Source organism: Oncorhynchus kisutch, linkage group LG27 (assembly GCF_002021735.2).
Source record: "Oncorhynchus kisutch isolate 150728-3 linkage group LG27, Okis_V2, whole genome shotgun sequence".
NCBI classification, from domain to species: domain Eukaryota; kingdom Metazoa; phylum Chordata; class Actinopteri; order Salmoniformes; family Salmonidae; genus Oncorhynchus; species Oncorhynchus kisutch.
Window position 1 is genome coordinate 14,993,127 of NC_034200.2, and position 27,985 is coordinate 15,021,111.

The 27,985-nt window shown below is 39.3% G+C and overlaps 1 protein-coding gene across 6 annotated transcripts; it reads left to right on the top strand.

Moving 5' to 3' along the window:
• Nucleotides 1–301: 301 nt before the first annotated feature.
• st18 (ST18 C2H2C-type zinc finger transcription factor) lies at nt 302–26,737 on the top strand. Of its 6 annotated transcripts, none has more exons than XM_031806992.1 (21): nt 302–416; nt 3,565–3,616; nt 4,501–4,531; nt 4,991–5,184; nt 8,643–9,440; nt 10,570–10,704; nt 12,088–12,178; nt 12,285–12,377; nt 14,661–14,950; nt 15,553–15,767; nt 17,962–18,204; nt 18,676–18,788; nt 19,532–19,594; nt 19,968–20,036; nt 20,841–20,903; nt 21,196–21,276; nt 23,093–23,317; nt 23,505–23,593; nt 23,771–23,874; nt 23,961–24,107; nt 24,392–26,737. In XM_031806992.1, exons 2-21 carry the CDS (start codon nt 3,565–3,567, stop codon nt 24,530–24,532), a joined length of 3,237 nt encoding a protein of 1,078 aa, XP_031662852.1. In that variant the 5' UTR covers nt 302–416; the 3' UTR covers nt 24,533–26,737. The 6 variants fall into 6 exon arrangements, with proteins under 6 accessions (XP_031662852.1, XP_031662853.1, XP_031662854.1 ...); XM_031806993.1 differs by having other exon boundaries at nt 23,964–24,107; XM_031806994.1 differs by having other exon boundaries at nt 15,556–15,767.
• The last annotated feature ends 1,248 nt before the right edge of the window (nt 26,738–27,985 follow it).

Sequence of the window (27,985 nt, forward strand, 5' to 3'; positions counted from 1 at the left end):
ACTATACAAAATGGAAAATATTGCATTTCGGTGAGATAACACACAACAGCTCTAAAGTTGCATCTTTCCACTCCACTTTTAGTTTTATCCTTTTATTTATTTATTAAATGTATATATATATATATATATATATATATATATATACATATATATTTATAAACTGGGTGGTTTGAGCCCTGAATGCTCCGCTTTGCATCGTGCCTAAGAACAGCCCTTAGCCGTGGTATAATGGCCATATACCGCACCCCCTCGTGCCTTAATGCTTAAATATATATATATATATATTTGTTTTTACAGAGAATGAATTTCTCACTCACATCCTGAAACAAGTCAACAATTGTGCACTCATCAACCAAGGTGGACTGCGTGGACCTTGCAGCACATCATATATATTGCCCAGAAAACTGCAAACAAAGGTAGGCATAATAATATATTTGTATATATACTGAACAAAAATATAATCGCAACATGCAACAATTTCAAAGATGTTACTGAGTTACAGTTCATGTAAGGAAATCAGTCAATTGAAATAAATGAATTCGGTGCTAATCTATGGATTTCACATGACTGGGCAGGGGCACAGTCTTTGGTGGGCTTGAGAGGTCTTAGCCCAATTACAATTAGGTTTTCCCCACAAAAGGGTTTTGTTACAGACAGAAATACTCCCCACCCACTCCTAGATGATCCCGCAGGTGATGAAGCTGGATGTGGAGGTCCTGGGCTGGCATGGTTATACATGGTCGATTGGACTTACTGCAAAATTCTCCAAAATGATGTTGGAGGCAGCTTATGGTAGAGAAATGAAGATTCAATTATCTGGCAACAGCTCTGGTGGACATTCCTGCAGTCAGCATGCCAATTGCACGCTCCCTCAAAACTTGAGACATCTGTGGCATTGTGTTGTGTGACAAAAGTGGACTTTTATTGTCCCCCAGCACAAGGTGCACCTGTGTAATGATCATGCTTTTTAATCAGCTTCTTGATATGCCACACCTGTCAGGTGGATGGATTATCTTGGCAAAGGAGAAATGCTCACTAACAGGGATGTAAACAAATGTGTGCACAACATTTGAGAGAAATAAGCTTTTTGTGCGTATGGAACATTTCTGAGATTTGTTTTATTTCAGCTCTTGAAACGTCACTTTACATGTTGCGTTTACATTTTATTCAGTATATATTTTCTAGTAATAGGTTCACGTAACATACATTTGGATATTATAGCATGCTGCTCTTGGATGTCCTGGGGGGAAAAAAACATTATATTTTACCAATTCACTTTACCAGTGAACAGATATAGTTGTGTATTTCTAAGGCTAATGGAAGTGGTAGCCTGGATGTTTTGGAATGAGCAGCATGTTTAGCAGTGTCATGTCAATGCCCTTTTGACCCCTGTGAAATCACAGACTCAGATATTGTTTTACATATGTAGGGATGTGTAGCCAGCTTCGCTGAATGTGCTGCTTCGTTGTTATACCACAACACTTAACTAATAAGTCATGTATCTTACTTAAGGTTTAAGGTAGGCTGAAGGTTACCATGCCTCCCAGTTTACGAGTCCAACTTGGCTAGCTGAAACCATAACAATGTCCGGACAGCTTTGTTTAAGGATAGCCTCTTTAAAAATACTCATAGTGTCAACAGTGAAGAAACGGGACAGATGTTGTATTGACCAATGACCACCAAAAGAGCCATCATAATTGAAAATGTCATACAGTTTTGTGGCATGTCAGGAATATATGACACAAACAAATCACAGCCTGAGAGTGTAGTAAATATGAAATACCAAGAAGACCTTATTTGAATGGCATGTCTCTATTTGTACTGTCCATGTAAATTCTCTTTGAACATCATGCGTTCCCTCCCTGTCTGCACGAGTTTTCTACTTCTCTCTCATACCCTTAAACATCTACTGGAGCTGCCCCATTACCATACTTCCGATTCCTCCTCTGCAGAATTAGATACAGCTATACAGCTTTGAGTTTAAGGACCAACGATAGCTGTTGTCAAATGGGTGCCAAAAGCACATCCTCTATGTACCCTCTCAGAACCTTTGTGCTGCTCACGTAGCAGAAGCTATAATGCTTGAACATAAAAGGTTCGATCGGTTCCTTCGTCTCCCCTCCGTTAATACAGGTCGTTTGCTAGATCCAGGCATTTGAAGGAGTACAGTACATCATTGAACACGCTCACAAACATATTGACTGCATTTGTAAAAGAATGATCTACTGACAAATGATCAGTGAAATAGTGTACGTACTCCTCAGTGTCAGAACCAAGGTCATCAGGGATCTGATATCGATTGGAGCATTAGTATATTAAATTCTTGTTACCATAACGCTTTTAGTGTTTTCATTAAACATGATATTGTGGCTTGACTTGTAAGAAAGAGGAATCCAAATGTTTCATGTGCCGAGCATTATTAAATGTCCTGGTACAAGAGGTTAAATTATGAAACATTGTTGAAAACAAGTAGATTTACATCATGTGAGTGTTGCTTCTCAATAATGCAGAGGCGCATCATTTGTAAATATTTGTCAACCTGTGAAATTAATACAGCAATTGCGCTATCTGAATATGAAGTGTATTTGTATTACTGTAGACACTGTAGCACATACACAGTATCTATAAACGCTTACAAAATGAGTGAGTTTGTCTGTCTGCATGTGTGTGTGTCTGTTTGGAAAAAGTGTAATGAACTAATCAGGTACATTAGTTGTTACAGAATGTCATCTATAGTGTTTGGGTAGTTGTTTGTTTCAATAGGGCCCCGAGTAATCAAAAGTAATGAACCTATTATGAGCAGGTCCTCTGAGGGCCCGGCGTGGCATTAAGAGTGTGGCACATAAAAGGTTTATTAAAGGAAATTAAGGTTCATCACTGCCACACCTGCTCCCCCATTATAAATGTATGACAGGTCAGTGCCTTCAATCACAACAGAAAACCAGAGAGAGGAGTCATGTTTCCCATTACCAGGAAAAGTAACAGCGTATCCTGTGACTCACAGATTTCACTGGCCTGTGACCACTATACACCGCCATCAGCCAGGAATAATTACATTTAATAGGTTTTATTTGGGATCCACACGTATGGTGGCGAGGGAGAGTGGATTGATTTGAACAACTATTTTGGTCTAAACACACTACTGTCTGTCTGTATGCTACCACCTGCACTTTAATGTCATTATTTTGCATTATTACATTTTTTTTCTCCACCTCAAAGTTTTTTTTGTTTTTTTAAACTTCACCTTAGCTTGGTATTTTGCTTTTACATGCTACATGTGTTTTCGTGACTCTACACCAATTAAATGCCACAGATCATTTGCACGTAACTACATCAATGTTCTGGGAAACATAGGCTATTGTTGATAGGAACGGTCAAAATTATTTCAAATAAACTTCAACCACTGACGTCAAGGGCTCTCAAACATTAAATGGATCCAGCATCTGCTGATAAAATGTTAACATCATTATTTCAGTCCCAGTTGTCAATATTTACAGAATGTGTATTTTGATAGAAAGTGAGTGTTACATGCATAACGATACATAGTGTGTTCGTTATTTACAGATGGATTCAGAAGGAGAGGATAACACACTTCAAACATGCAATGGTGGCAAAGGTGAGTAGCTTCAACAACTCTTACCATGTTCAGGCAAGCACATCAATAGCAGTAACCGAGCGCTTCAGCTATTCACACACGTTCCACTTATAGAGCTGTGGGGGTCTAGGGGGATATCAGTTCAACAATCCAACTTTACAACTGTCAATTTTACGAATGATCTTACCAATTTGAAGAGCACTGCATTGCCATTACATTACTCAGATGGAGAATTACTTCATCAAATTGGAACAGTGGCTCAAATTAGTTAAGGAGTGCATATATATAGTGTGATTGAAAACCTCTAGACAGGCGATGCCATTATGCTAGTTTTCCAAGCCTCTGAAGTCTGGTTGGTGGCACCAGAGCCATTATTACATCTGGAAAATGTATTATGGAGTTGTGCTTCATTGGGAATACGGTGGACCGCTGAATGAGATTTGCATCTGTGCTGCATGGCCCTCTGGGAAAATCGATTTGCCTTTTCAGATCATGTTGTCAAAGCTGTCAGGAGGATGATCTGCAGTGGATTGGGGGAGTGGATTTGTTATCAATATAAAGGGAATCTTTGCGATAATTTTGTTCATATTAGAAAGCTTTTTTTTATCATAAAACATTTAAATATAGCAACACATTTTTTGACAAGTAACACTAACTCTTTTTTATAGATAATCTGCTCCAAATTCATGCTAGGCTAACACCCCACTGCCACGAGGGTACAGTAAGTAGTAGGCCACAGTGTTCCTTCCCCGACTGGTTATCCAAAAGGTGGAGCTACTAGATCAGTAGCCTTGACCAGGATAATGTTTCTCAAGTAGACAGATGCAGAGCCTGAGTCACTCCACAGAGGAAATGTGAACATGACTATTTACCTAACATACCTCTGCCTCTGCTTCTGTTTCCAGTTCCAGTTGAATGCATCACCCAGGCTCCCGGGTAAGGGTTCATGACCTCTTTTTGAAAATAAACCCTTACAGATATCCTCTAACTCACCCCGGGTTTCTATGTCCTTACAATACAGAGTGAAATAGGCATCCTTTGTTAATAGACGTGGTATGCTGGCCATGCTCTTATCTTGATAATAATGGTTATAATTACATTTGTCCCTGTAGCTCTTCACTGTTTCTACGTACATCATTTTTAATGGTATTTTTGGGGGTTCGTTCATCATCTCAGCTAAATACAGTTTCTTCAACCTAATGTTGACCTTTTTTCACTATAGCTACAAATGAGACTTGTACTTTCTGAGTCCCGCAAAATACAATTGGTGAATAAACTGACAATGTTACATTTTAGGTTCACTTTCAGTTACATTTTTTCAGATGAACCCCAGTAGCGGCTATGGCACATTGTTGACCCCGTTGCTCTTTTCATTCATCCATCCCCCCACAACAGCACATATGGGTCTATGGCTGCTAGGAAAAGACTCGCCCAGGAAGGGGTGCAGGGCGCCCCCGTCAACAAGAGAAAGTCTCTCCTGATGAGGCCCCGCCACTACAGCCCCAGCCAGGCGTGCTGCGAGGAGGAGAACGAGGACCTGGCACAGTCACAGGACAAAGAAGAGCTGAGGAACATTGACACTCCAGCAGGTAGACAGATGTCCTGTTGTTTTGTCTGTTTTGATGAACAATTGACGCTGAATTTTAAAATCCCATCTGTTGCATTCATATTTCCGTCCCTCTCTATTGCCTTTTAGGGCCCGGCATCAGCCAGACCCCATAGTCATTCTGTACTGGAAGTGAAAGACAACACTGCTGGGTCTACATAAGTTGTGTCTGTCTCACATCCTCAGATTGACGTTTATCTTTCATGAATTTTTTTTTTGGGGGGGGGGGCGTGGCTTTACCCCACTTTTTTTGACGAGGCCAGATCTCGGACTTCTCATTTTCTTTTTGTCTGATGTGTTTTTGTTTTTTTTCCTCCAGAAAAGTCATTCAAAAATAGGTTGAAAACACTGAGAATTGAAACATTATGATCGTGTTTGCCTGAGGGAGTTCGGTTTTGAGTCTCATCTGTTGTTGTTTGTAAAGTTAGTTTAGTTGAGTGTAGAATATACACTTCATTGATTGATTATTGACACAAGCTGATGCTGCAACTTAAAAGAACCAGCTCCCCTTCTGAAGGAGGACATTGGCATTGCCTACACATGTTCTTATAAAACCAATGTCACTGATACAATAGAATAGAATACATAGGGTGCTCATTTGTCAGGAGGATACTAAGACCAAGCTACGTACTCAATGACATAAGGAAATATTTGTGTTTATTTCATTTAAAAACATTGTCCCCCTCCAAAAGCAAAACATTTCTATTTCCTAATGAATTGAATTTTGAGCATTTTGGCCACAATATCCATGGTTTACACATGCATTCTCACCCACTATAATCTGCACTTATTTGGTATATTTTTAACGATGTAACTAAGCAACAAACGTAATTGTCCCCTTCGAAAGCTTTTGTTAGGCCCTCTAACACAGTCCAAATATACATAATTAGGCATAATGTCTACAGCTCATTATAGTACACATGTGGGTAGTTAAATGGACCAAGAGAGTAGCTCAATGAATTGTGCAGATTCATTGGAAATGGAATTGATTTGTTTCTGGGGTTCATATAACATTACAATTATCGTAACCCTTTTTGCACTAGCTTTGCCATCCGTTTTTTCCCCCCTCGGATAACTTTCTTTGTTCATATACCTCCCTCGTGGTCTGTTTGCGTTTCAAGCAGAGCTTTAATGTGTCTGTATTCAGCCACCACTACTTTCCTCCTGCATTATAACCTTTTAATCAAGAAAAGTGTATATTTAAAAAAAATCTAAATAGGGCCCTTGCCAACAGCAAGCCCTATACAATACAGTGAACATGTATCAAAAGTCAGGCAACACAATCAAATGACTGCACATTGAGTGGTTAACATAGATCTACATACATTTGTCAACATCATTTTGTCACAGTCTGGTCTGGGGCTATTTTATGTGAAAAGATTGTGACAGTTCAAGTGGATAAAACAAGCAATAAGAATGTAACAGTGGGGATACCGTTCATATCTGCATTTCATGACGAAAAGAGGGGAAAATGAGCCTCTCATTTGGTCGAGCCGCATTGCGTTCAGCCCCAGCCAAGCTCCAACCCTGCTGCAGAGAGCCGGTAATGGCTATTCTGGAGTACAAACTGTTCACCTGTTCCAATACACAAACCACAGGAGGGATCCAAGTGCAGTCTCTTTTCCACCACACTTCTCTCAATGTGTGTCATCCATCTGGGCAAAAATAAGCACTTTTTTCTGTCTGCTCTGCTAATTGTAGCTAAGCATAACTGACTTTTACTCTTTGGCCAGGCTGCTATTTGTAATGCCTCTGTTTCGAAAGGAAATGCCTCTAACAACAAAGAGGTTATTAGCCACGTTTTGCATTGCAAAATCCAGCTTGATATTTTTGTGGGGTTGCATCTAAAAAAAGGAGTTTCATCAAGTCTATTTCGTTCAAGTTCTTGCTCTGCTGCTGGTATGTTTTGACCTGTCCTCTATTACACTCAATACATTTACCTACATTTGCACAACCTAAAATCATACGCTTCAAATCAAAAGCCAGTTTTTTTTTTTTTTTTTTGCCAGAGGTCCGTTTCCAGATAACACTTCCTGCATTTAGCAGCTTTTATTTTTTTGTGGGATTATGTTTTGTACTTGTGGCCTGACTATAATGACGAGTTGTATCTGTTTGATCATGTCTATATCCTCCTCAGTGGAATCCACTTACAAGCCTACGTAGCCTATACGCATCCTAAATGATTCCCAAATCTATCATCAACCTATTGGATCCCTCTCATTCCATTCTCTGTGGGCTACTTTTAGTTTGGTCCATAACGTCTAGCCACTTAAGAGGATAGATCAACTCAGTACAGTACAGCCTACTTATGATTTATGAAGTAAAAACCCTTATGGCCTTTTGCCAAAGAGATTTAGCACAGAATATAAGTTTAAATGATTTGGAGGATCAAAGGAGATTTTATCGAATCAATCCAGATGATAGCTTGCCATTGTTAATCATTGACCGTGAGTTAATATTAATATAATCAGGGGTGTTACTAAAATAAAGTGTCATTTAAAATGCATTTTGGGGAACTAAGAGGCCTAGCTTTCCTGTCAGTTCCACTTAAATTGACTAAGCTGGAAACCAGAAAATGAATTGTCAAATATTTTACCATTACTCACAGTCTTGGGACACATTAAATATTTTGATATGTCAATAAAAATGTCCCCTGATAAACAATTTAAAAGCTTAGTAAAGAATCGATATAAAAACAAATGACTAGGTGCACTGCACATAATGACATATTGAAAAAATGTAAATTAAAGAAAGGAAAGGAAGAGGAAAACAATGGAATGTATATTTATTTTTATATTTTTACTGACATTTTCGCCACTTTCTTGGTTCTTATGCTTACATAATGAATATGGTTTCTTAAATGAGTTGTATGCGAACGACTACATGTTAATATCTAAAAAATAAGAATAAAGCCCTGCTTAGCTTGCACCTAATAACTACTTAAAACTGATGTCCAGTGTCATAAGCGATGTAGGCTAAATCTCTGTCGTAATCTGGTCCGTCTTAATCCATATCAAGTTGTTGTATTCTGATTGGAGATTTTAAAGAAGACGAAGACAATCTTTGTCTTTATCTCTAGGTTTCATGTTCAACTAGCCAAAAGAAGTGTATTATCTCTGACGTACTTGAGGAATTGCAGCATAATCTTGCAGTTGCTGTCCCGTCCATACTATTATTATTTTCATTACATATTTGATTTGTCAATCCTCTTAACAGTCATTTGAACTACAAGACATGCGTTTTCAAGATATGGAAACTGTCATGAAATGTGCGTTGAATGTCTCTGCTAAACATTCTAACTAAGCTCAAATGGGGACATACGAGTTGTTACTCTCTCTGCCCAGGCAAATGTTCTCGGAAAAGCATGGCCTTAACATGAACAATTGATTCAAAACTGACATCCTCGTTCTTTATTCTCTTTGCTCCTACTTTGTTTCTTAGATGGTTGCCAAGATACGCTTAATGAAGTGCCCAACCAAAATGGCTGCCAGGACTCAATAACAAAACCCCATGATTCCTTTGGATGGTCTGAAGTGGTGACTGATGACTCTCTCCATGAGGAGGTTGCCTCCTCGGAAACTCTGGAAGATGAAGAGGTGGAGGAACGAAACCAAGAAGAAGAGGAAGAAGAAGACCAAAGTCAGGACAGGATTAGTATGACTTGCAGTTCCTCGCCACGTAAAAGCCCGTACGGGGACAGTCGGAAAGCAGAGTGGGAGCCTCTGTCCCTGACTCATTCTGCTAGGGTGAATGGCTCCAACGGCTTCATCAGCAGCCCCTCCAAAGCCACCACCGGAGAAGGACACCCATTGGGCAGGAACGGCCACCAACACATGAGAGAGGACAATCCTGACTCGGACCTGAGGGGGTACAACATGGGCAGAGTAGGCCCCTTCCAGGCAGGGGCCCTGCGGCTCTACCCCAGTGAGGAGGACAGTGAGGGGGAGCCAGAGGTGGAGAGGCCTCCCCAACTGGAGGCCTGGGCGCTGGGCCTGCAAGAGATGGAGAGACCGCTGGGCCTGGAGATGGACCGAGACAGAGGAGACAGAGACAGGGACAGAGGGAGGGTGAACCTGAGCCTCCTGGAGCAGGCCATGGTCCTGCAGTCAGAGCAGAGGCATGTCATCCACAACGCCTACAGAGAGATGGACAGGTTCCTACTGGAGCAGATGACCAATGAGAGGAGGCACCAAAGGCTACTGGATGTAAACTCCAGGGTGAGCTATCATGGATGCAAAGGTATGGATAATAGATTTGAATATGTCTTATTTCTTTGTCACTTCAAGATTTTTGCTATTTTATCAGGTTTATGTTTTTTTCACAACAGGCTTTATCAACGTGATGCCAGAGAGGACTCTTTTCTTTTAGCCCTTTCTCTGCTTTTGTTTGTGTACTATTTCGGAAACTTGAGCACAATAGAACCACATACAGTGAATATTGCACTTATTGTAATGAAGAGTAGTGGGCATAAAAGAAGTACGCAGCAGGCATGATTATGCATGTTTATCTAGTACGTATCAGACCTCTTGTGACTTTAATAATGAGGCTCTTCGAAACATAAAAATAATAAAATAACCATATTCTGAGGGGGAAATCGGAGGGAGGAGGAGGGTAAAAATCCTCTTAAGTACTAAAAACATTTTGGCAACAAATGAAGTAATAGACAAAAACAGACTAAAATAAAAAAATAAAAAAATCTTCTGATGGAATTGCTACTACTCAGAAAATTGGATTTTGATAGGAATCAACTGGATATTTAACCATGACCATAACTCTTAAATCCACCCAAAGTACCCCTCATGTTTTCCACTGATTCTTCAAATGACTGAAGCCTAATGTGTAATCCCAGATGTAATCTTTCGATGGATGGGCATTAAGAAATGAATGCCCTGTGTTGAACTGGAAGCCTTAACTAAAATTACAGATTAAAAGAAGCATTTTGCAAAAAAAGTGTCTAGCTCTTTGCATGATACTGTCCTGCAATCTGTATGTTTCTATGTAGCTACTGTATATCTATGTATATCTATAGCACTGTAGCTTCAGTATTTAAGTGCGTTTCCACTTAGCAATTCCCAGAATCTCACTTAAAACACATTTTCGAGGAACATTCATTCAAGAGCACCTCTACAAGTTGAATCAAATTAAACTAGGTTCATTAGCTAAGACAATATTTCCAAAATACTTTTTTAATGAACTATTACCTTTGTTCTACTCTTTGTTTGTGTGGTAAGGAAGGTTATAAAGCATGTCAAGAAGGATACTGCAACATTCTTAAAGGTGCCGTTATGTATGCCTATGTACAGTATGTGTGACATATGTGAATGCCTATGTATAAATCAAAGAGTTCCTGCTGTTTGTCTCCTCCCAGACTCTCCACGGCCAGACAAGAAGGACATTAGGTGTCCCACCCCTGGGTGTGATGGAACTGGTCATGTCACTGGTTTGTACCCCCACCACCGGAGTCTGTCCGGCTGTCCCCACAAAGTCAGGGTTCCCCCAGAGAGTAAGTCACTCACGTAGACACCTGCTGTATACATCATACATACACAAGCACGCACACATATAGAATACAATGGAATGAGATGTTGTGATCAATCATGAAATAAGTTCTGATGTTCGAAGGAAATCATGAAGTTTTCAAACACAGATGTAGGATCTTAATTTGAGCCAGTTTGCTACAGCAGGACAATAATCCTGGAACAACAGGACATGTGGATTATGATGAAGGCCATTTCTGTAGCGGTTGATGTCTTTTTTGTAAGGGAAAATCAAGTCTGAAATTTGAAAGTGGAAATTACAGATGCATTTTTGAACCTCAAATGCACTGCAAGTTTAACATTTCCCGCAACAAGGTGGTCAAATGAAGACCTGTAGGTGCAGAAACTCTTTGATTGAAGGGCATCTCTACATTTTCCATTTATAGAATCATGCAAATAGAAAAATAATACTTGTTTTCACCTAGGAACTTGGAGTTTACCTCTAATTTCTGAATATTGAAAAGGCTTTTTTTTATTGGCTATGATTTAGTCATTTAAATGTAACATAATAAACATTAAACACTGATGTCACAAAAGGAACATAAAAAGCAATGCCATTTTGTTCAAGATGAAAGCATGGGCTCTTAGACCAGAGGCAGTGTTTGCAAATCAAAGGGGTTACTAACTCTGTATTCAAAAAAAGAAATAGACAAAACCTGCAAACTAATTGGAAAATATGTACAGAAAATAAAAGTTTCCAAGGATACCGAGTGGAACTCCAACAATGACAATGTTTTATGAAAAAAATATCTGCGCTTTCTTGTTATAGTCTTATTTCCACTAAGGTATTTATATGATGCAACCAACACACAGTACACTGACAATGGGAACAGTGCTAGTTGGAGATGCTTGTGTCTTCAAAGGATCTGTGCACTATAACCATGGTTTCTGTCTGATCTCACTACATAAGCAATGTGTTAATTGAATAAAATGGTCAAGAAATGAACAAGCAGAATGTATGCCCATAGTTTTCAACTTGATTCTTTTCCTGTCTTTTCAAGTCTGTTAATTCTGTTAACTCTTGGCATTCCTATGACTCCTATGCCTACTCTAAATGATGCAGTATATTCACCACCGATGCAGTATATTCACCACCGATGCAGTATATTCACCACTGATGCAGTATATTCACCACCGATGCAGTATATTCACCACTGATGCAGTATATTCACCACCGATGCAGAATATTCACCACTGATGCAGTATATTCACCACCGATGCAGTATATTCACCACTGATGCAGTATATTCAACACTGATGTATAATCACCACTGATGTACAGTACAGCTCTCCTTCTACTAACCCTACTGTTTCACCTACTGGCCCTCTCCTCTCCCGTCTGTCCCCAGTCCTGGCCATGCATGAAAACGTCCTCAAGTGTCCTACTCCCGGGTGCACAGGAAGAGGCCATGTAAACAGCAATCGTAGCACCCACCGGAGGTACAGCCTGCAGGACTAACCTATTAAAAAATGACAAACTGTACATAGACAGGTTCAATGTCAGACTAATGGGCTTGATTTCCTTCTATTCATCCTCCTCCCCCAGTCTCTCAGGCTGCCCCATTGCTGCTGCAGTGAAAGTCCCCAAACCTCAAGAGGAGAGCCCCAAATGCAGACAAGCACCAGAACGATTGTCCAGGTAAAAATCACACGGACTGAGAATGTATGTTATAACACACGGTAAAGCTGTAATATTGCAGTATTGTCACTCTTGACTGTTGACGATTATTGAAGCGCATGTGGACATACATTATGATGACAGTAAACCAATGAGACATTGGAAACTATACTATAAAACATTTATTCTGAGAGCATAGTCCCTTTTGATAGAAAACAGTGTTTGTGCTCGTTGACGATATCATATAAGATCAGGAACATTTACAGTATCTTGTCCAGTTTATCCAGTCAGGGTATTGTAAAAGGAATGACAACATATCGCCTAGCAAAGCATCACAGATACGGTTTCTCAGTGTCATTTGTACTTAAGCAATGGGTTAAGGTCCCATGGGATTCTCCCTATTAGAGATGCAGAGCATAAGAGCTCTTTGTTCCCCTGAAGAGAAATGACAGGCAGACTGCCTACTCATACAAAATGAATTAGTTGGGCAACATGCCTGTGTGTGAACATACAATACAGATCAGATCCCACAATCCAGGAGGAGGACGTTGATATTATTATAGGATTCAAGGGACACCGTGTCCATATTCCTTCACAACCACCTCGTATCAATATTATTCCGTGTTCTATTACTTCCACAATCACCACCACCTCTTCCACATGCATGTTGTGCATAATGTGCATGCACAGTGGCAAGCAAAAAAGTATGTGAACCCTTTGGAATGATCTGGATTTCTGCATAAATTGGTCCTACAATTAGATCGGATCTTCATCTAAGTCACAACAACAGACAAGCACGGTCTGCTTAAACTGATAACACACAAATCATTGCATTTTCTTGTCTATATTGAATACATAATTTAAACATTCACAGTGTAGGTTGGGAAAAGTATGTCAACCCCTATGCTAATGACTTCTCCAAAAGCTCATTGGAGTCAGGAGTCAGCTAACCTGGAGTACAATCATTGAGACGAGTTTGGAGATGTTGGTTAGAGCTGCCCTGCCCTATAAAAAAAACACTCAGCAACATTTGAGTTTGCTATTCACAAGAAGCATTGCCTGATGTGAACCATGCCTCAAACAACAGAGATCTCAGAAGACCCACGTTTAAGAATTGTGGGCTTGCATAAAACTGGAAAGGGTTACAAAAGTATCTCTAAAAGCCTCGATGTTCATCAGTCCACGGTAAGACAAATTGTCTATAAATGGAGAAAGTTCAGCACTGTTGCTACTCTCCCTAGGAGTTGCCATCCTGCAAAGATGACTGCAGAATGGTCAATGAGTTTAAGTAGAATCCTAGAGTGTCAGCTAAAGACTTACAGAAATCTCTGATGTTAGCACGGAAGAAGCCACTGCTGTCCAAAAAAAACATTGCTGCATGTCGGAAGTACGCAAAAGAGCATCTGGATGTTCCACAGCGCTACTGGCAAAATATTCTGTGGACAGATGAAACTAAAGTTGTGTTGTTTGGAAGGAACACACAACACTATGTGTGGAGAAGAAAAGGTCACAGCACAGCACAGCACAGCACACCAACACCAAAACCTAATCTCAACTGTAAAGTATGGTGACGAGAGCATCATGGTTTGGAGCTGCTTTGCTGCCTCAGGGCCTGGACAGCATGCTATCATCGACAAAAATGAATTCCCAAGTTTATCAAGTCATTTTGCAGGAGAATGTAAAGCTATCTGTCCGCCAATTGAAGCTCAACAGAAGTTGAGTGATGCAACAGGACAACGACCCAAAAGATAGAAGTAAATCAACAACAGAATGGCTTCAACAGAAGAAAATACTCCTTCTGGTGTGGCCCAGTCAGTCCTGACCTCAACCGGATTTCAAATGCTGTGGTATGACTTCAAGAGTGATTCGCATCAGACATCCCAATAATATTGCTGAACTGAAACAGTTTTGGAAAGAGGAATGGTCCAAAATTCGTCCTGACCGTAAAGGTCTGACCTTGCAGGTCTGATCCGCAACTACAGAAAACGTTTGGTTGAGGTTATTGCTGCCAAAGGAGTGTCAACCAGTTATTAAATCCAAGGGTTCACGTGCTTTTTTCCAACCTGCACTGTGAATGTTTACATGGTGTGTTCAATAAAGACATGAAAATGTATAATTGTTTGTGTGTTATTAGTTTAAGCAGACTGTGATTGTCTATTGTTGTGACTTAGATGAATATCAGATTGCATTTTATGACCAATTTATGCAGAAGTCCAGGTAATTCCAAAGGGTTCACATACTTTCTCTTGCCACTGTAAGTGTCAATTTCCTGTTCTTTACATGGACTTTATTTGACACATACAGTAGCCACTTTCCTCATCAAATCCAACAACAACACCTCGTCTTCTTGGATTCTTCTCCAACCAGACCTCTCGGCCCCCTCATGAAGAAGTTGGAGTTCAACCAGTACAGCTACAGGTTCGCCCATCACCATCCTGTCACCGCCGCCTTGCAAGCCAACCTCACCAAGGACATGGACAAGTACAGCAAGATCCGCTTTGATTACGCCAGCTTTGATGCACAGGTCTTCGGCAAACAACCTCTGATGGCACCCAACCAGGACCAAAAAATCTCTCCTTCACACTTCCCTGACTGTGAGTTTCGCACATTTTATTTGATTCAGGGGGGGGGCATGTGTCAAGCCACATTAAACGGATTTAATGTGTCGCTCATCTTCTGCCACAAATGTGCAGCCCATACATGATCAGACAACATCCAAACTATGAGTATGCGACACACTCACAAGGTTCCTGTAAACAAGACAATCATGCTTGTTTAATATTGCTTACATTTACAGTTTAGTCATTTAGCAGACGGTCCTATCCAGAGCAACTTACAGTTAGTGCATTCATCTTAAGGTAGCTAGGTGGGACAACCACGTATCTTAGTCGTAGTAAAAGTAAAACATTTCACAAAGTAGCTATCAGCAAAGTCAGTGCTAGTATGATTTTAAAAAAATTAAATAAAAACATTATTTTGAACAGATCTGTCAGATCCTGAGAGAATTGTCATTTTATCAAGAAATACCTGTATTATCAACACAGACTTTATTTATTCAAGCACAGACTGATGCCATTGCAACCACACTGTAACAGCAAATGTATAGCTGGTTGCACGACGCACCATAATATAGTGAGTATAATCAGTTGTTCCTGTATCTCTGTGTAACTTGCTGAATGTGTGTTCTGTTATCTAGCAGCTCTACAGTACACTGGCTTCCTGGGTGCCCCTGGTAACCTCCTTCCCACGCCTGACCCCGGACGGCACAGCCCACCCACCCATTACAAACCGGGATGTGAGGGGCTCCAAGACACCGCAGCCACCACCGCCATCCTCAACCTCTCAACCCGCTACCGAAGCAACATGGAGGCCATCTCCATCTCCGGCCGGCCCCTGGCATCCTCCACAAAGGTAATCAAATTAGACCACTTGGAAAGGTATTTAATGGGGTCATTTTAAAGCAACTCTGATTTGTGTATAAAAAGGGAGGAACATCAAAAGGACTGTTTTTGGCAAAGAGATCGTGTCTCTGGTGGCAGGGAAACAAGAGGTTCCCCTCCATAAAGCTTTAATGTACACAAAAGAAAATTTATATAATCACATCAAAAGAAAAAAATATTATCAGCCTTATTTCTCAATTACAATTAGACTGTAGTTTCTACTTTTATGGAAATAGTCACAATTTCATCAAAGATAACTGAAGAAATCTGTCATTCATTTTGATGTTTTTTGCCGATGAGATCTTAGTTGCTCAATTTTTACCTCTAAATAAGATGTTTGGTGCAGTATTTCTAAACTAAAAAATGTGCATGAAAATGAGTCGTCTCTCGTCGAAAAGACAACAAATACTTTACTCAAGAATCCCTACTGTTGACCAATCACTGACGAAGGGGCGTAAGGCTTCGGTTACTGACTTCGTCTTGCCTCAAGAAAAATGTTGTGTGCCTGAACAACCAACAGAAACCTTACCGTCACAAAATGACGTCATAATACATGCACAAACTCTTCCTAGCGGTTACAAACACCCTTATTTCTCAATTACAACTAGACTCTGTAGTTTATGTAAAACATGTGGTCATGCATATGATTTTATTAATGGACAAAAAAAGAAAAAAGGAAAAATGAATAACTGTATGAAAGTGTGTCTTGCATGCTGCAGATGGCGGAATATATTTTGCTTAGTAATATATTATCCAGGATCAACTGTGTCTCTATCAGATGGCCTATAAAACTAGTTCAGTGGATTAAACCAATCAGCTGAAGGACTCATTAGCTGAAATCTTTTATTCACACAAAACCAAAATCTCAGTGATTTATTAAATGTGCACCAGTTTAGTTTAAAACTTGACCCATTTGTGCATATCCTGTATAATCTCTAGAGTGGAAAAAAAACAACTGCCCTGTCCACTACGTGGAAACCCATGATACTCTCAACTGAACTGAAACTTGGCCTTCCTATTCATTACGGTTGAGCATAACAACGAATGTCTCAACACCCAAACAAGGCCCGTCTCTGCATTATGTAATTTATGACAGATACTATTGATAGATAAATGATTCAAGGTTTCCAACACCTACACAGTACAGAACCCAGCTTGGTGAGCTGAGAATGTGGTCCTGTACCAGGTGCCAACCCACTGAATGAATAAAACAGTGTTAGCAACTTAATCATTTGTGCTCTTCTGCGTTGGACTTATGTAGCATACAGTACACTGTATAGGGCCATGCAACTCATATGTTTGTTATATCTCTGTAGGTTACCAGTGATGCAAATGCAACAAAAAGGCATCACAACTCAATGTGAAAAGTTCATGCTATTGAGATTAGCTACAGACATGTCACCATCACAGACATAATTAAAATGGACAGCCACACACGCTTGCAATGTCCATGAAAATGATCCCCTTTAATTAATTTGAAAGGCTCTCTTTTGTTACAAAAATAATGGGGGACATATGCGTTGAATAATTGGTTTCATTTATAGGCCGTATTTCGGCATTTAATGAGGGAAAACTTTTAATACTATAAAACCTATAAAGCTGAAGCACACAGCCCAGCATTTCACATAACACAGAATGAGTAACACATCTGTCAGTGAGAAAACGTATGCTGCATTAAGCTTTTTAATTTTTCTTTTAATGGTGATGACCTAAAACCAGCACCCCCCAGCTGCCATCTTAGTTGTATGTCCTAGAAAACAGATAGATTACACAGCTGTCACAAAAAAAAAAACTACACACCAAGCAACGATTATTATTTTGTTCAACAGAATTAATGCTGGCTTAACACCACACTTTTACCCCGGTGTTAGATAATCACTCAGCGTCTTATTTTCATGTAAATGTGTATTTGAGGTGCAATTCAAGTTACTTCTCGCAGGAATTATTGTTGTCATTTTCAGAGTGGCGCACACTTAAAGCATGGCAGTTGGTGCTAAGGCATGGCATGGAAATATAGGAATTTCAATCTTCATAACCCACATATCGTTATTTCCCATGAAACTGGCGTACCTGTATGTTTTTGTTAAAGACAGTTGACTATTTCCAAAAAGTTCATTACCTGCTGACTGTTACAGAGTCTGACTTGTGAACTTCTTCTCGTTTAGGACACGCCCATAGAGGTGGATGAGAACGGCACTCTGGACCTGAGTATGAAGAAAAGTCGGGAGGTGAATGCCCCACCCAAGGTGCCTTTGGGAGACGTTGCCCTGTCCCCTCCTGAGTCCACTCTCAAGCAGGCCGGCAGTGTGCACATCAGCCCTGCCTTCTACCATTCCCTGTGTGAGAGAGACGCCTGGGACACACCTCTCAACTTCAGCAAAGCACAACAAATGATGCACGACAGAGAGGTACAAGCTCTTGTTAAAGAGAGTGTTCCTCACAGCTGGTGTTCCTGGTTGTTGTTGATTTAAAAGGCCATGACATTCGTACTGTTATTAACTCACCGACGACAACATCTGGTGCTGAACACAGAATCTTTGAGAAGTAAATGTTTTACATCACAAGTATATACGCCATAAATACTGTCCGTGTGGATTAAATGTGACTTTAAATGGATGTGTGGTTTACTGTAAGTATCCTTAAGCGTAATACCTCAGCCTTACCGCCTAACCCCTAGGCTTGTGTTTTAAGAGTAATAAGTGGGATGTTTTCATTGATAATGTTCAAAACTCAAGACTGAGACAGGAAGTCAGGAGGTTAAGCAGATTTTTAAAGACACTTTATTATTAAGACTGCATCCGAAATGGCACCCTATTTCTTCAAAAGTATTGCACTATATAGTGAAAAGGGTCCATTTCAAACGTACATATGTCTCTCAGCAGGAGGATTTTGACGACGCTTCTCTGGAGAACCAGAGCTACTCCGGAGACGCAAGCATGTTAAGCCCCAAGACCAAGATGCTCTTAAGAGATGCTAAGAAAGAGCTGATGAGGTATATCATGTTAAACATGGCGGGTCTGCTCATTCTGGGGGTCCAATGAGGGGAGAAATTGACATATTGAGGCTTCTTTGCTCAGTCATCTGTGTATAATGTGCATTTCCCTCTAAAAAGGTCAGCTGACAGATGGTCAGTCTTAATAACAAAAATGTAATTCCCGACCAGACCTTTTAAATGGGGCAGTATATTATAAGTGGGGTGACTGAATACACACTCGGTGAAATGCACGGGACATGATCTATCCTATTATTAGCTCTTATATTGTTACCTATTATATATTACATATCGTTGTGACTGGTATGTCTGCAGGTTCATGTGGAGAGGAAATGTATCTTGTTAAAAGTGAGTTTTTACATGTTCGTATGTCCTCAGCTTTACCACTCTTGACTTTGTAGTTAGACTCTGTATGTTCTCTTGAGTTTGGCTCTGGGGATTTGATTCACTTTATGGCTCGACGCGATTGAGTAGTTTACAGGAAACAAGTAGATCTTCCAAGTGAGCACCTTTTAATGAACAACTTTCTGCCACTCCAAATAAACACCTTCAAGAGACGCTGTTGTGGTGAATGTGTTCGGGGAGCAAAATAAGTCCTACTAGATTTCCTGCTGCCACTAACACTTCACACTTCCAATTCCACTAATAACAAGTCAATGTCATTGTTACCGAGGTTAATACACTGTGTTGAAAGTCCGTGCATTCTAGAGTATGGTCTTAACTAAGTGTTGTGCTCTCTGCAGCTGTCCTACCCCCGGCTGTGACGGTAGTGGCCATGTAACAGGAAATTATGCGTCACATCGAAGGTAATTACACACTCGTTAACACCAGCTAGTTAACACCGCAAGGCCTGGTTCAGAGGAACTATTGTTGATTGTTTCATGTTGATCAGCATTAATACACTGCTGAAAAGGAAACTATTGTTTTTGCAACCTTATTGTCGCTATGGAATTTAAGTCATTTACAACGGACTTGTAAATGTATTGAAACGCCGGACAGAAAACAACTGTACAAACTGAAGATGATAATGCAAATGGTTATCATATGGTTTGGGAGAGGATGACCTCTCTGCCACATTGCACTGTACAGTATATCAATCACTGTCCGACTTCAATTGAATTGAACTATGATCAAAGGGTTCATTGTAATAACTCTCTGGTGTGGATCCTCTGTCTGTAGTGTATCTGGGTGTCCCCTGGCTGACAAGACTCTCAAATCACTGATGGCAGCCAACTCTCAGGAACTAAAGTATGCGTTGTCCTGTCAGTCATTATCAACTGTTTCTAACCTGTTTGTATCCACTCATTCAACTTTGTGCTATTTTATTGGATTACATTATCCATTCTACCTGGTCTCATGCTGTTTTAGTCATACAATACATTGACTACATTGAATCTGGACTTTTATCCACGTTGTGTGATCAGGCTCTATACACTGAGTGTACAAAACATTAAGAACACCTTCCTAATATTGAGTTGCAGCCCCTTTTGCCCTCGGGACAGCCTCAATTCGTTGTGGCATGGACTCTACAAGGTGTCAAAAGTGTTCCACAGGGATGTTGACTTCAATTCTTTCCACAGTTGTGTCACGTTGGGTGGATGTCCTTTGGGTGGTGGACCATTCTAGACACACAGTGGGAAATTGTTTAGCATGAAAAACCCAGCAGCGTTGCAGTTCTTGACACACTCGAACCGGAGCGCCTGGTACCAACTACCATACCCCGTTCAAAGGCACTTAAATCTTTTGTCTTGCCCATTCACCCTCTGAATGGCTTAAAAATCCTTCTTTAACCTGCCTCCTTCCCTTCATCTAAACTGATTGAAATGGATTTAACAGGTGACATCAATAAGGGATTATAGCTTTCACCTGTTCAGTCTGTGTCATGTAAAGAGCCTGTGTTCCTAATGTTTTGTACACTCAGGGTACATAAAACAATGTACTGTATATCTCCTGACCTCATAAAGATCCTTTGCCTTCCATTTTTTTTATGCATTTAAATATTATATAATTGTTCCAGAGTTTCACCTGTTTTGTCTGTCCCTCCACCTGCAGGTGCCCAACACTTGGATGTGATGGATCTGGACACGTGACCGGGAATTATGCTTCACACAGAAGGTAGTCTAGACTGGATGACACGAATGACTGAATTGATTAGAAATGGAATAGAAATGTGTTTGAATCTTGTTGTTTATCTTTCTGAATTTATTCATCTTGACTTTTGGTAAACTGTTTTTACATCCAAGAAGATGCGATTCTGACGACTGATTCTTGAAAACTGATTTTGTTTTTTAGAATGTTGTTTTCAATGACATGCTTTGTGAGAATCCCTGATGGAAGAGTTTGCTTGATTTTAGCCCTAAATTAGTGTTCATTATTGTTAAACCGTATTGTCTCTAAACATTTGTAGTTTGTCAGGATGTCCACGTGCCAGAAAGGGAGGCTTGAAGCTTACACCAAACAAAGATGAAAAAGATGACCAAGAAATGAAGTAAGAGATTATTCTTATGATGGTTGTTTTTCATGACTACATGATTGCTGTCTCAATGAATGAAAATACTTGTATCCGGTGGTTAAGAGGTCATTATACCAGAAAAATGAAAAGGAAATTGTTTACAATGATTAACAACATGTGTCTAATACATGTTTCAAACACTGTAATATTTTAGAGTTGTCTTAATAGAATATCTGTCTTATCACTCTCTTGTGAGTGTTTTCCTTATCATGGTGTGTTGTTTATTACAGGTCCCCCATACTACTGTATGGGTACAAAGCTTTGATTCACTGATGTAAAGCAGAATTATTCTAGATGCAGTTGTCTCTGGAAAAACTGATATTGGTCTTTAAAACAAACAAAAACATTTAATTGATTGCTGCTGCTTAAATCCAAAGTCCAAATGTATGAGACCTTGTTTACTTCTACATCTGGACAGACACAGATTTCCCATTCTTTTTAAATTACTAATGCAGGGCCAAGAGCTTAGGAATTAGACTGGAATAAATCGCATACACATTAAGAGAGGGCGGGGGAGCGACAGGTAGCCTAGCGGTAAGAGCGTTGGGCCAATCACCGAAAGGTTGCTAGTTCGAATCTACCTACATGTAGTGCATCTGTAATGTTACTAGATTATTGTAAATTGTCGGCCATATGGCATGATTCTATTGTCCTGGTGCCTTACATCTGTGGTGTGTGGATGGATGGACGTAATGGGGTTGTTTTGTCCTCTAAGTGCTAGCAGTACTCTGAACAACGAAGTGCAACAACAAGCTTTGTTACAGTAGTACTCTGTTTGCACGCTAGCTCTGTGTTCCATTTGTACCATCTCAGCCTGCCTTTCACCTTTACCAATAAGGGAAGAGTACAGCAACCCTCAAAATTACATTCTTTCACATGACGGGATACATGACAATTATGTGTAATTCATGTCACTCCATTACTGACCTGTAGAAAAGAGAGCTGGAAAAAATCTAATTACCCTTATAACTCTTAATAATATTCTACCAGACTTGTGCTTATGTTTTTCGGTTACAAACACCAATAACCTACCTAGTACTGTATATGTAGGCTATATCAATCTGAATGTGTTTATTATTCCAAAGTTTTTCTGGATCAGCAACTTGGCTGATACGATTATTTGAGCCTGTTGTCAGTTTTGTTGACTACATTTTTAATCAGCATTTGACTGGATTAATCAATGTAATGGTTTGACAACTCTTCCGGTCTAGTTAGTGAGGGATATTTATGAACTGTGCAAATGATTTGTTTGAGTATGTATGTATGTATGTATGTATGTATGTATGTATTATGTGTGGTTTAACAGGTTAAGTAAAGTCGTCGCAACTCAGTTGACAGCATTTTGATCTACTTACATTTCCATTGTACCTAAACTCTACACAGCGATAGATTTACATATCTCAGATCATACTGTATTTACTACATCTGTCATATCAAATGGCCTGAACTGCCAAACTATTCTGAGGGAAAAACAGCTTACTGATGACAATAATCTTTCTCCTCTGCCTCATCGGAATGAGAATAGACGTCTCTCATAGCGGCACTCTGTACATTGTCAACAGTCTGTGTGACAACGTGAATCTCTTCACTAGCAGTATAAGGGGAGGACATCAGATAGTAACAGACTCCTGGGTGTATTCTGAACGCTGTAGATATATAATTAATAGACCTGACACTGTTCCATATTCTATCTGACAGATAATCATATCTGTTCTATGCGATGCATTTCTAGCTGAATTTTTTTGTAACGTAAAATCCTCCTGAACAAACCCCTTGTTTGTCTCCCTACTAGGTGTCCAGTGATAGGTTGTGATGGGCAGGGCCACACATCGGGGAAGTACACATCTCACCGCAGTGCAGGGAGCTGCCCCCTCACTGCCAAGAGGCAGAATGAGTCATCCATCAATGGCCTCCCCTTCCCCTGGAATAAGGCCTGCAAACAGGAACTGCCCCACTGTCCCCTGCCCGGCTGCAATGGCCTTGGACACGCCAATAACGTGTTTGTCACCCATAGAAGGTGAGGTTGCATTGCGTCAATTTTGTCCCGTACGATTCCAGTGAAATGTTTATAATTTCTATTGATACTACTATCCTTTACCACCGACCCTGAATTAAAGGTGCACTCCTTGAACAACTAAATAGCTTTGAGATTGACAGTTGTGAGTTGGTAATATTTTTATAATTTGAATTTTATTTCTATATAGTTTGTCGGGATGCCCACTTAATGCTCAAAGTATCAAGAAGAAGATGTCAGGAGAGGAGATGGTGACTATTAAACTGAAAGCCAGCAGTGGTAAGTCTCGGTGCTGTACTGTACATACAGTATATGCTTTGGCAGGATAATATATTTCATGGAAATGTTCATCTTAGTACCATCAAAGTATGTGTAGACCCCCTCCTAGTTGATTCACTGAAGCAAAGTAGCAGGTTTAGTTTGAACTTCATAAGAGTATTCTCCATTTTCAAACAGGAGTCGACAACGACGATGACATGCAACACTTGGATCATGAAATCAAGGAACTGAATGAATCCAACCTGAAAATAGAAGCTGACATGATGCAACTGCAGACCCAGGTAAATATCCACATCTGTGATGATATGATGGTTTTCAAAGGACTCGGGCTTAATTCAGGTTGACAAGTTTTCCTCTTCCCTGAAAGCAGATTTCGTCGATGGAATGTAACCTGAAGACAATTGAGGAGGAGAACAAGATGATTGAACAGCACAACGACAGCCTTCTGAAGGAGTTAGCTCGCCTCAGCCAAGCTCTCATCAACAGTCTCACAGACATCCAACTGCCTCAAATGGTACAGTAGGCCTCATCCGAACCTCCCCACTTGCACTTGTAGCATTTTTTAACCATATTTCTATCTATAGTGCAGCATTTTCCAAACTCGGTCCTTGGGAGGGGTGCACGTTTTGGTTTTTGCCCGAACACTACACAGTTTTGAATTAGCTGTGTAGTGCTAGGGGAAAACCCTTGGGGTCCAGAGGACCGAGTTTGGTAAACCCCGCTATAGTGGTATTAAATTCCTATTCTCACTATATGCTTCAGTTTTTGAACTAATATTAGAACATGTTTGTGTTCCAGGGGCCCATAAGTGAGCATAATTTCGAAGCCTATGTGAACACATTAACAGATATGTACAACAACTCGGAGCACGACTACTCTCCCGAGTGTAAGGCTCTCTTGGATAATATCAAACAGGCTATAAAGGGAATCCACGTTTAAGCTGTCAAGCCACCAAGAGGAGGTATCTTTGAGTTGGGATAATGGTATTGGATGACTGTGTTTTTCCTGGAGAGTGCAGTGCTGGCTTAGTTGCATGTATAAGACAAAGCTTTGGGAAATGTGTCAACATTCCACAGTTGAATACATTGCACTGAGACAATTACCAGCTGAAAATAATTTTTCATGTTTTTTAAAGCTTCTGTATTCACATGTTATTTCTGGTGAGATTTCTACCCCCCTTGCACTTAATTATTTTGTATGGTTTGCTTGATTTAACTCTGTATTTGTTATGTTTTTGTCATTCGTCATGTTATTGCTATTTATCATCTTTATTCATCAATGTATTTAAACATTTTTTAAATTGTATTTCTATGATTGTAAAATGCTAAATATTTGAAATCCTTTGACTAATTGTATATTACATTGATGCACATTCCAGTTTTAATCATAGCTCTCTTTTGCCGTCTAGTGGTGGTTTATTTATGTCAGATCAGATTCTAATAAAACAATTTGGATCTCCCACGAAGGTAGAGAACTCTCCTAGAATAATCCAGAATCAACATTTTTTTGAAATTGTTGCTTTCGATTTCTATTTAATATTCAACCCTGAATGTATGGTAAGACAAAATGAAGACTCAAAAATGCAATGCTACTGTACTGTACACTCATAATTCAACAATATGTTCAAAGTTGACTGCAATTGGGGAGTTGCGTTTGGCGTTAGCAAAATGCAACATTGTTTTATTTCATTCAATTAACTGAATGTCAAATTCAACGTTGAGTGTGTTGCTAGAATAGAGCAACTGACAGCACTAAGACAATTGATAAATCCACTTTGACAAGATATTGTCTTTCTTTTTCTTAAATAATATAGATATTAAACTGCCTTCTGTGCACACACTGTGTGTGCATATATGTGCCTACATGTAAATGAATACATAAAATATACAGTTCTGTTTTGTGGTAGGACAGTATTATGTGGATGGTGTGTCATTTATTATACAGTACACTTATTTTCAAAGGAGAACATGTTCTTAATGACTGTTTATATGCCATTTCAAATATTTAAGCATCGTCTCAGTAGCTGTAATCTCAAAGTCAGGTCTTGAAGTTTCACAGGTTAAGAAGTGTTAGTGCTTTTTTAAACGTTTGACTTATTTTCAGCGTGGGACAAAATGGCGTGGATGGTATTCGAAGAAATGAACCACCACCATACAAACATTTAATAGTTCAGCTATTATGACACCTTTTAAAATGTATGCTCATTATTACTTAATGATGGTTGGTGGCATTTCGGTTTCAGTAGTCACATTAATTTCAAAATATCCCCCAAAAGGCACTTGGTGGCATAAATATCACTGCCGGTTCTTTAGGGCCAGCATGTATTTTCATCCTGTCAATCAATTTTGCAAACTGTCAATCATTTTGATTTTCAGTTCATCACTATTACTTGAAGCAAAAGGGGACAAACAAACAATGGTATTGCTAGTTCTTAACTGTTTGTTTTCAATTGTTTATGTTTTATTTATTCTTAAATTGAGTTGTGAATCAGTTGCACTTTTTTTCCTGTTGTATTTCAGTTGAGTTCTATTGCCCTGGGGTTCCAGAGAAAGATGACGCTTTCTTTGTTTGTGAGCATTGCTCTTGATGTCGCTGTACAACGTTATTATTTTGCAGTTTGCATGGGTTGACAGTCCTATCAAGTTACAATAAATGGAGTTTGACTAGGCCTACTACACATGTCCTGAGGAAGAATTTGAAGAGGTGCATATCTGCAAAACATAGCCAAATTAAGGACCCTTGTTGAGAAAAATACTTTATTTTATTCAAATACTCAACACATTGTAAAGAATTGTAATCTTGAAAAATTTAATCATTTAACATTTTAACTTAATAATTGTGTTAATTTATTTATAATTCGTAATATTGAATTAATATACCACACATTGTTTGCTCAGGAAGTTTTGTGAAGCATATTTATTTTCCCTGTTAGTATTTGATGTTTTGTAATGTGAACTGGATTTTTGTGGAATGATATTAGTATGATGAAACTGTAATGTATTTTCTTTCCTTTTTCATTCAAATGTTATGCTTTTTCAGTTCAAGTAGTTTGTAAATCGAAAGTATTACTTTTGCTATTTCATAAGCAGATATGCGCTGTGTTGTACAGTTTGTGTATGGTAGAAATAAAACTTTTTAAATGGTTGTGTGTGATTCTCAGACCTAATATAGTACAGTATATTGGTGTTGCCATATTGGTGCATTGGATCACTTTCCTCCCCATACTGTCACTGTAGCTTCATGAAGTCAATACCTGAGGATGACAAGTCTGCGCCACCTGGTGGTGAGTAGCAATAAGACAAGGCATCTCAGATGAGAAAGTAGGCAAATACAGGTATATAGGCCTATTCTTTGTTCATTGCTGACAATTTGGTTGCTGATATGTATATTAATTGAAACCCATTCATCCAATTCACAATCCTCATAGAATTGTACAAGTGTATCAGTATGTTCATTCAGAATGAAACCAGAGACCAAATAAAGTGAGTGAGCAGGCCTTGCCAAGTAGCCGGGGGACTACAAGAGTGATCGATTTCAAAGAGACAGTACAAGAGCAGAAAGCACTACAAATCAACCCATTTGAACTTGTCACCTCATGATGAGGTTGCTTACTAGCTAAAACTACATGACATCCAGATATAGTTAGCAGATTAGCAGTTTTCATCTCAGCACACCTCATCAAAACTAAGTATAGGCCAGCTACACTCCACTCCATACGTATTCGGACAGTAAAACCTAAAAAGATATTTGTCTCTATACTCCAGAATTTTGATTTGATTTGAGATTTTTTTTTTAATCATTAGGCAAAGTACATAATGTCAACTTTTATTTCAGCGTTTGGAAATGAAAGCACTTTACAGTGCCTTCGGAAAGTATTCAGACCTCTTAACTTTTTAAAATGTAGTTACATTAGAGCCTTATTCTAAAATGTATTAAATGAAAAAAATCCTCAGCAATCTACACACGATACCCCATAATGACAAAGTGAAAACAGGTTTTTAGAAATGTTTGCAAATGTATTCAAAATAAAAAACAGAAATACCGCATTTACATAAGTATTCAATACTTTTGCTTTGAGACTCGAAATTGAGCTCAGGTGCATCAGGTTTCCATCATCCTTGAGATTATCATTATTATCACATCGGTATTATTATGTTATGCCAACCATATCAGTAATTGTGTTTATATCCACAACTCAGAATATTAGTTATTATGACAATTGTTTTGCTGCTTTTAAACTAAAATATAGAGTTTTAGTTCTAGTTCAAACTGCCTCAACTGTGTCTGTGGCTAAAATCATAATTTTATGTTTTAGACATTGCACTGAATATTTTCTTTAGACTTATCACTGGCTTTACACATATCCTTTTGATGTTGAGATAGATGTAGGTT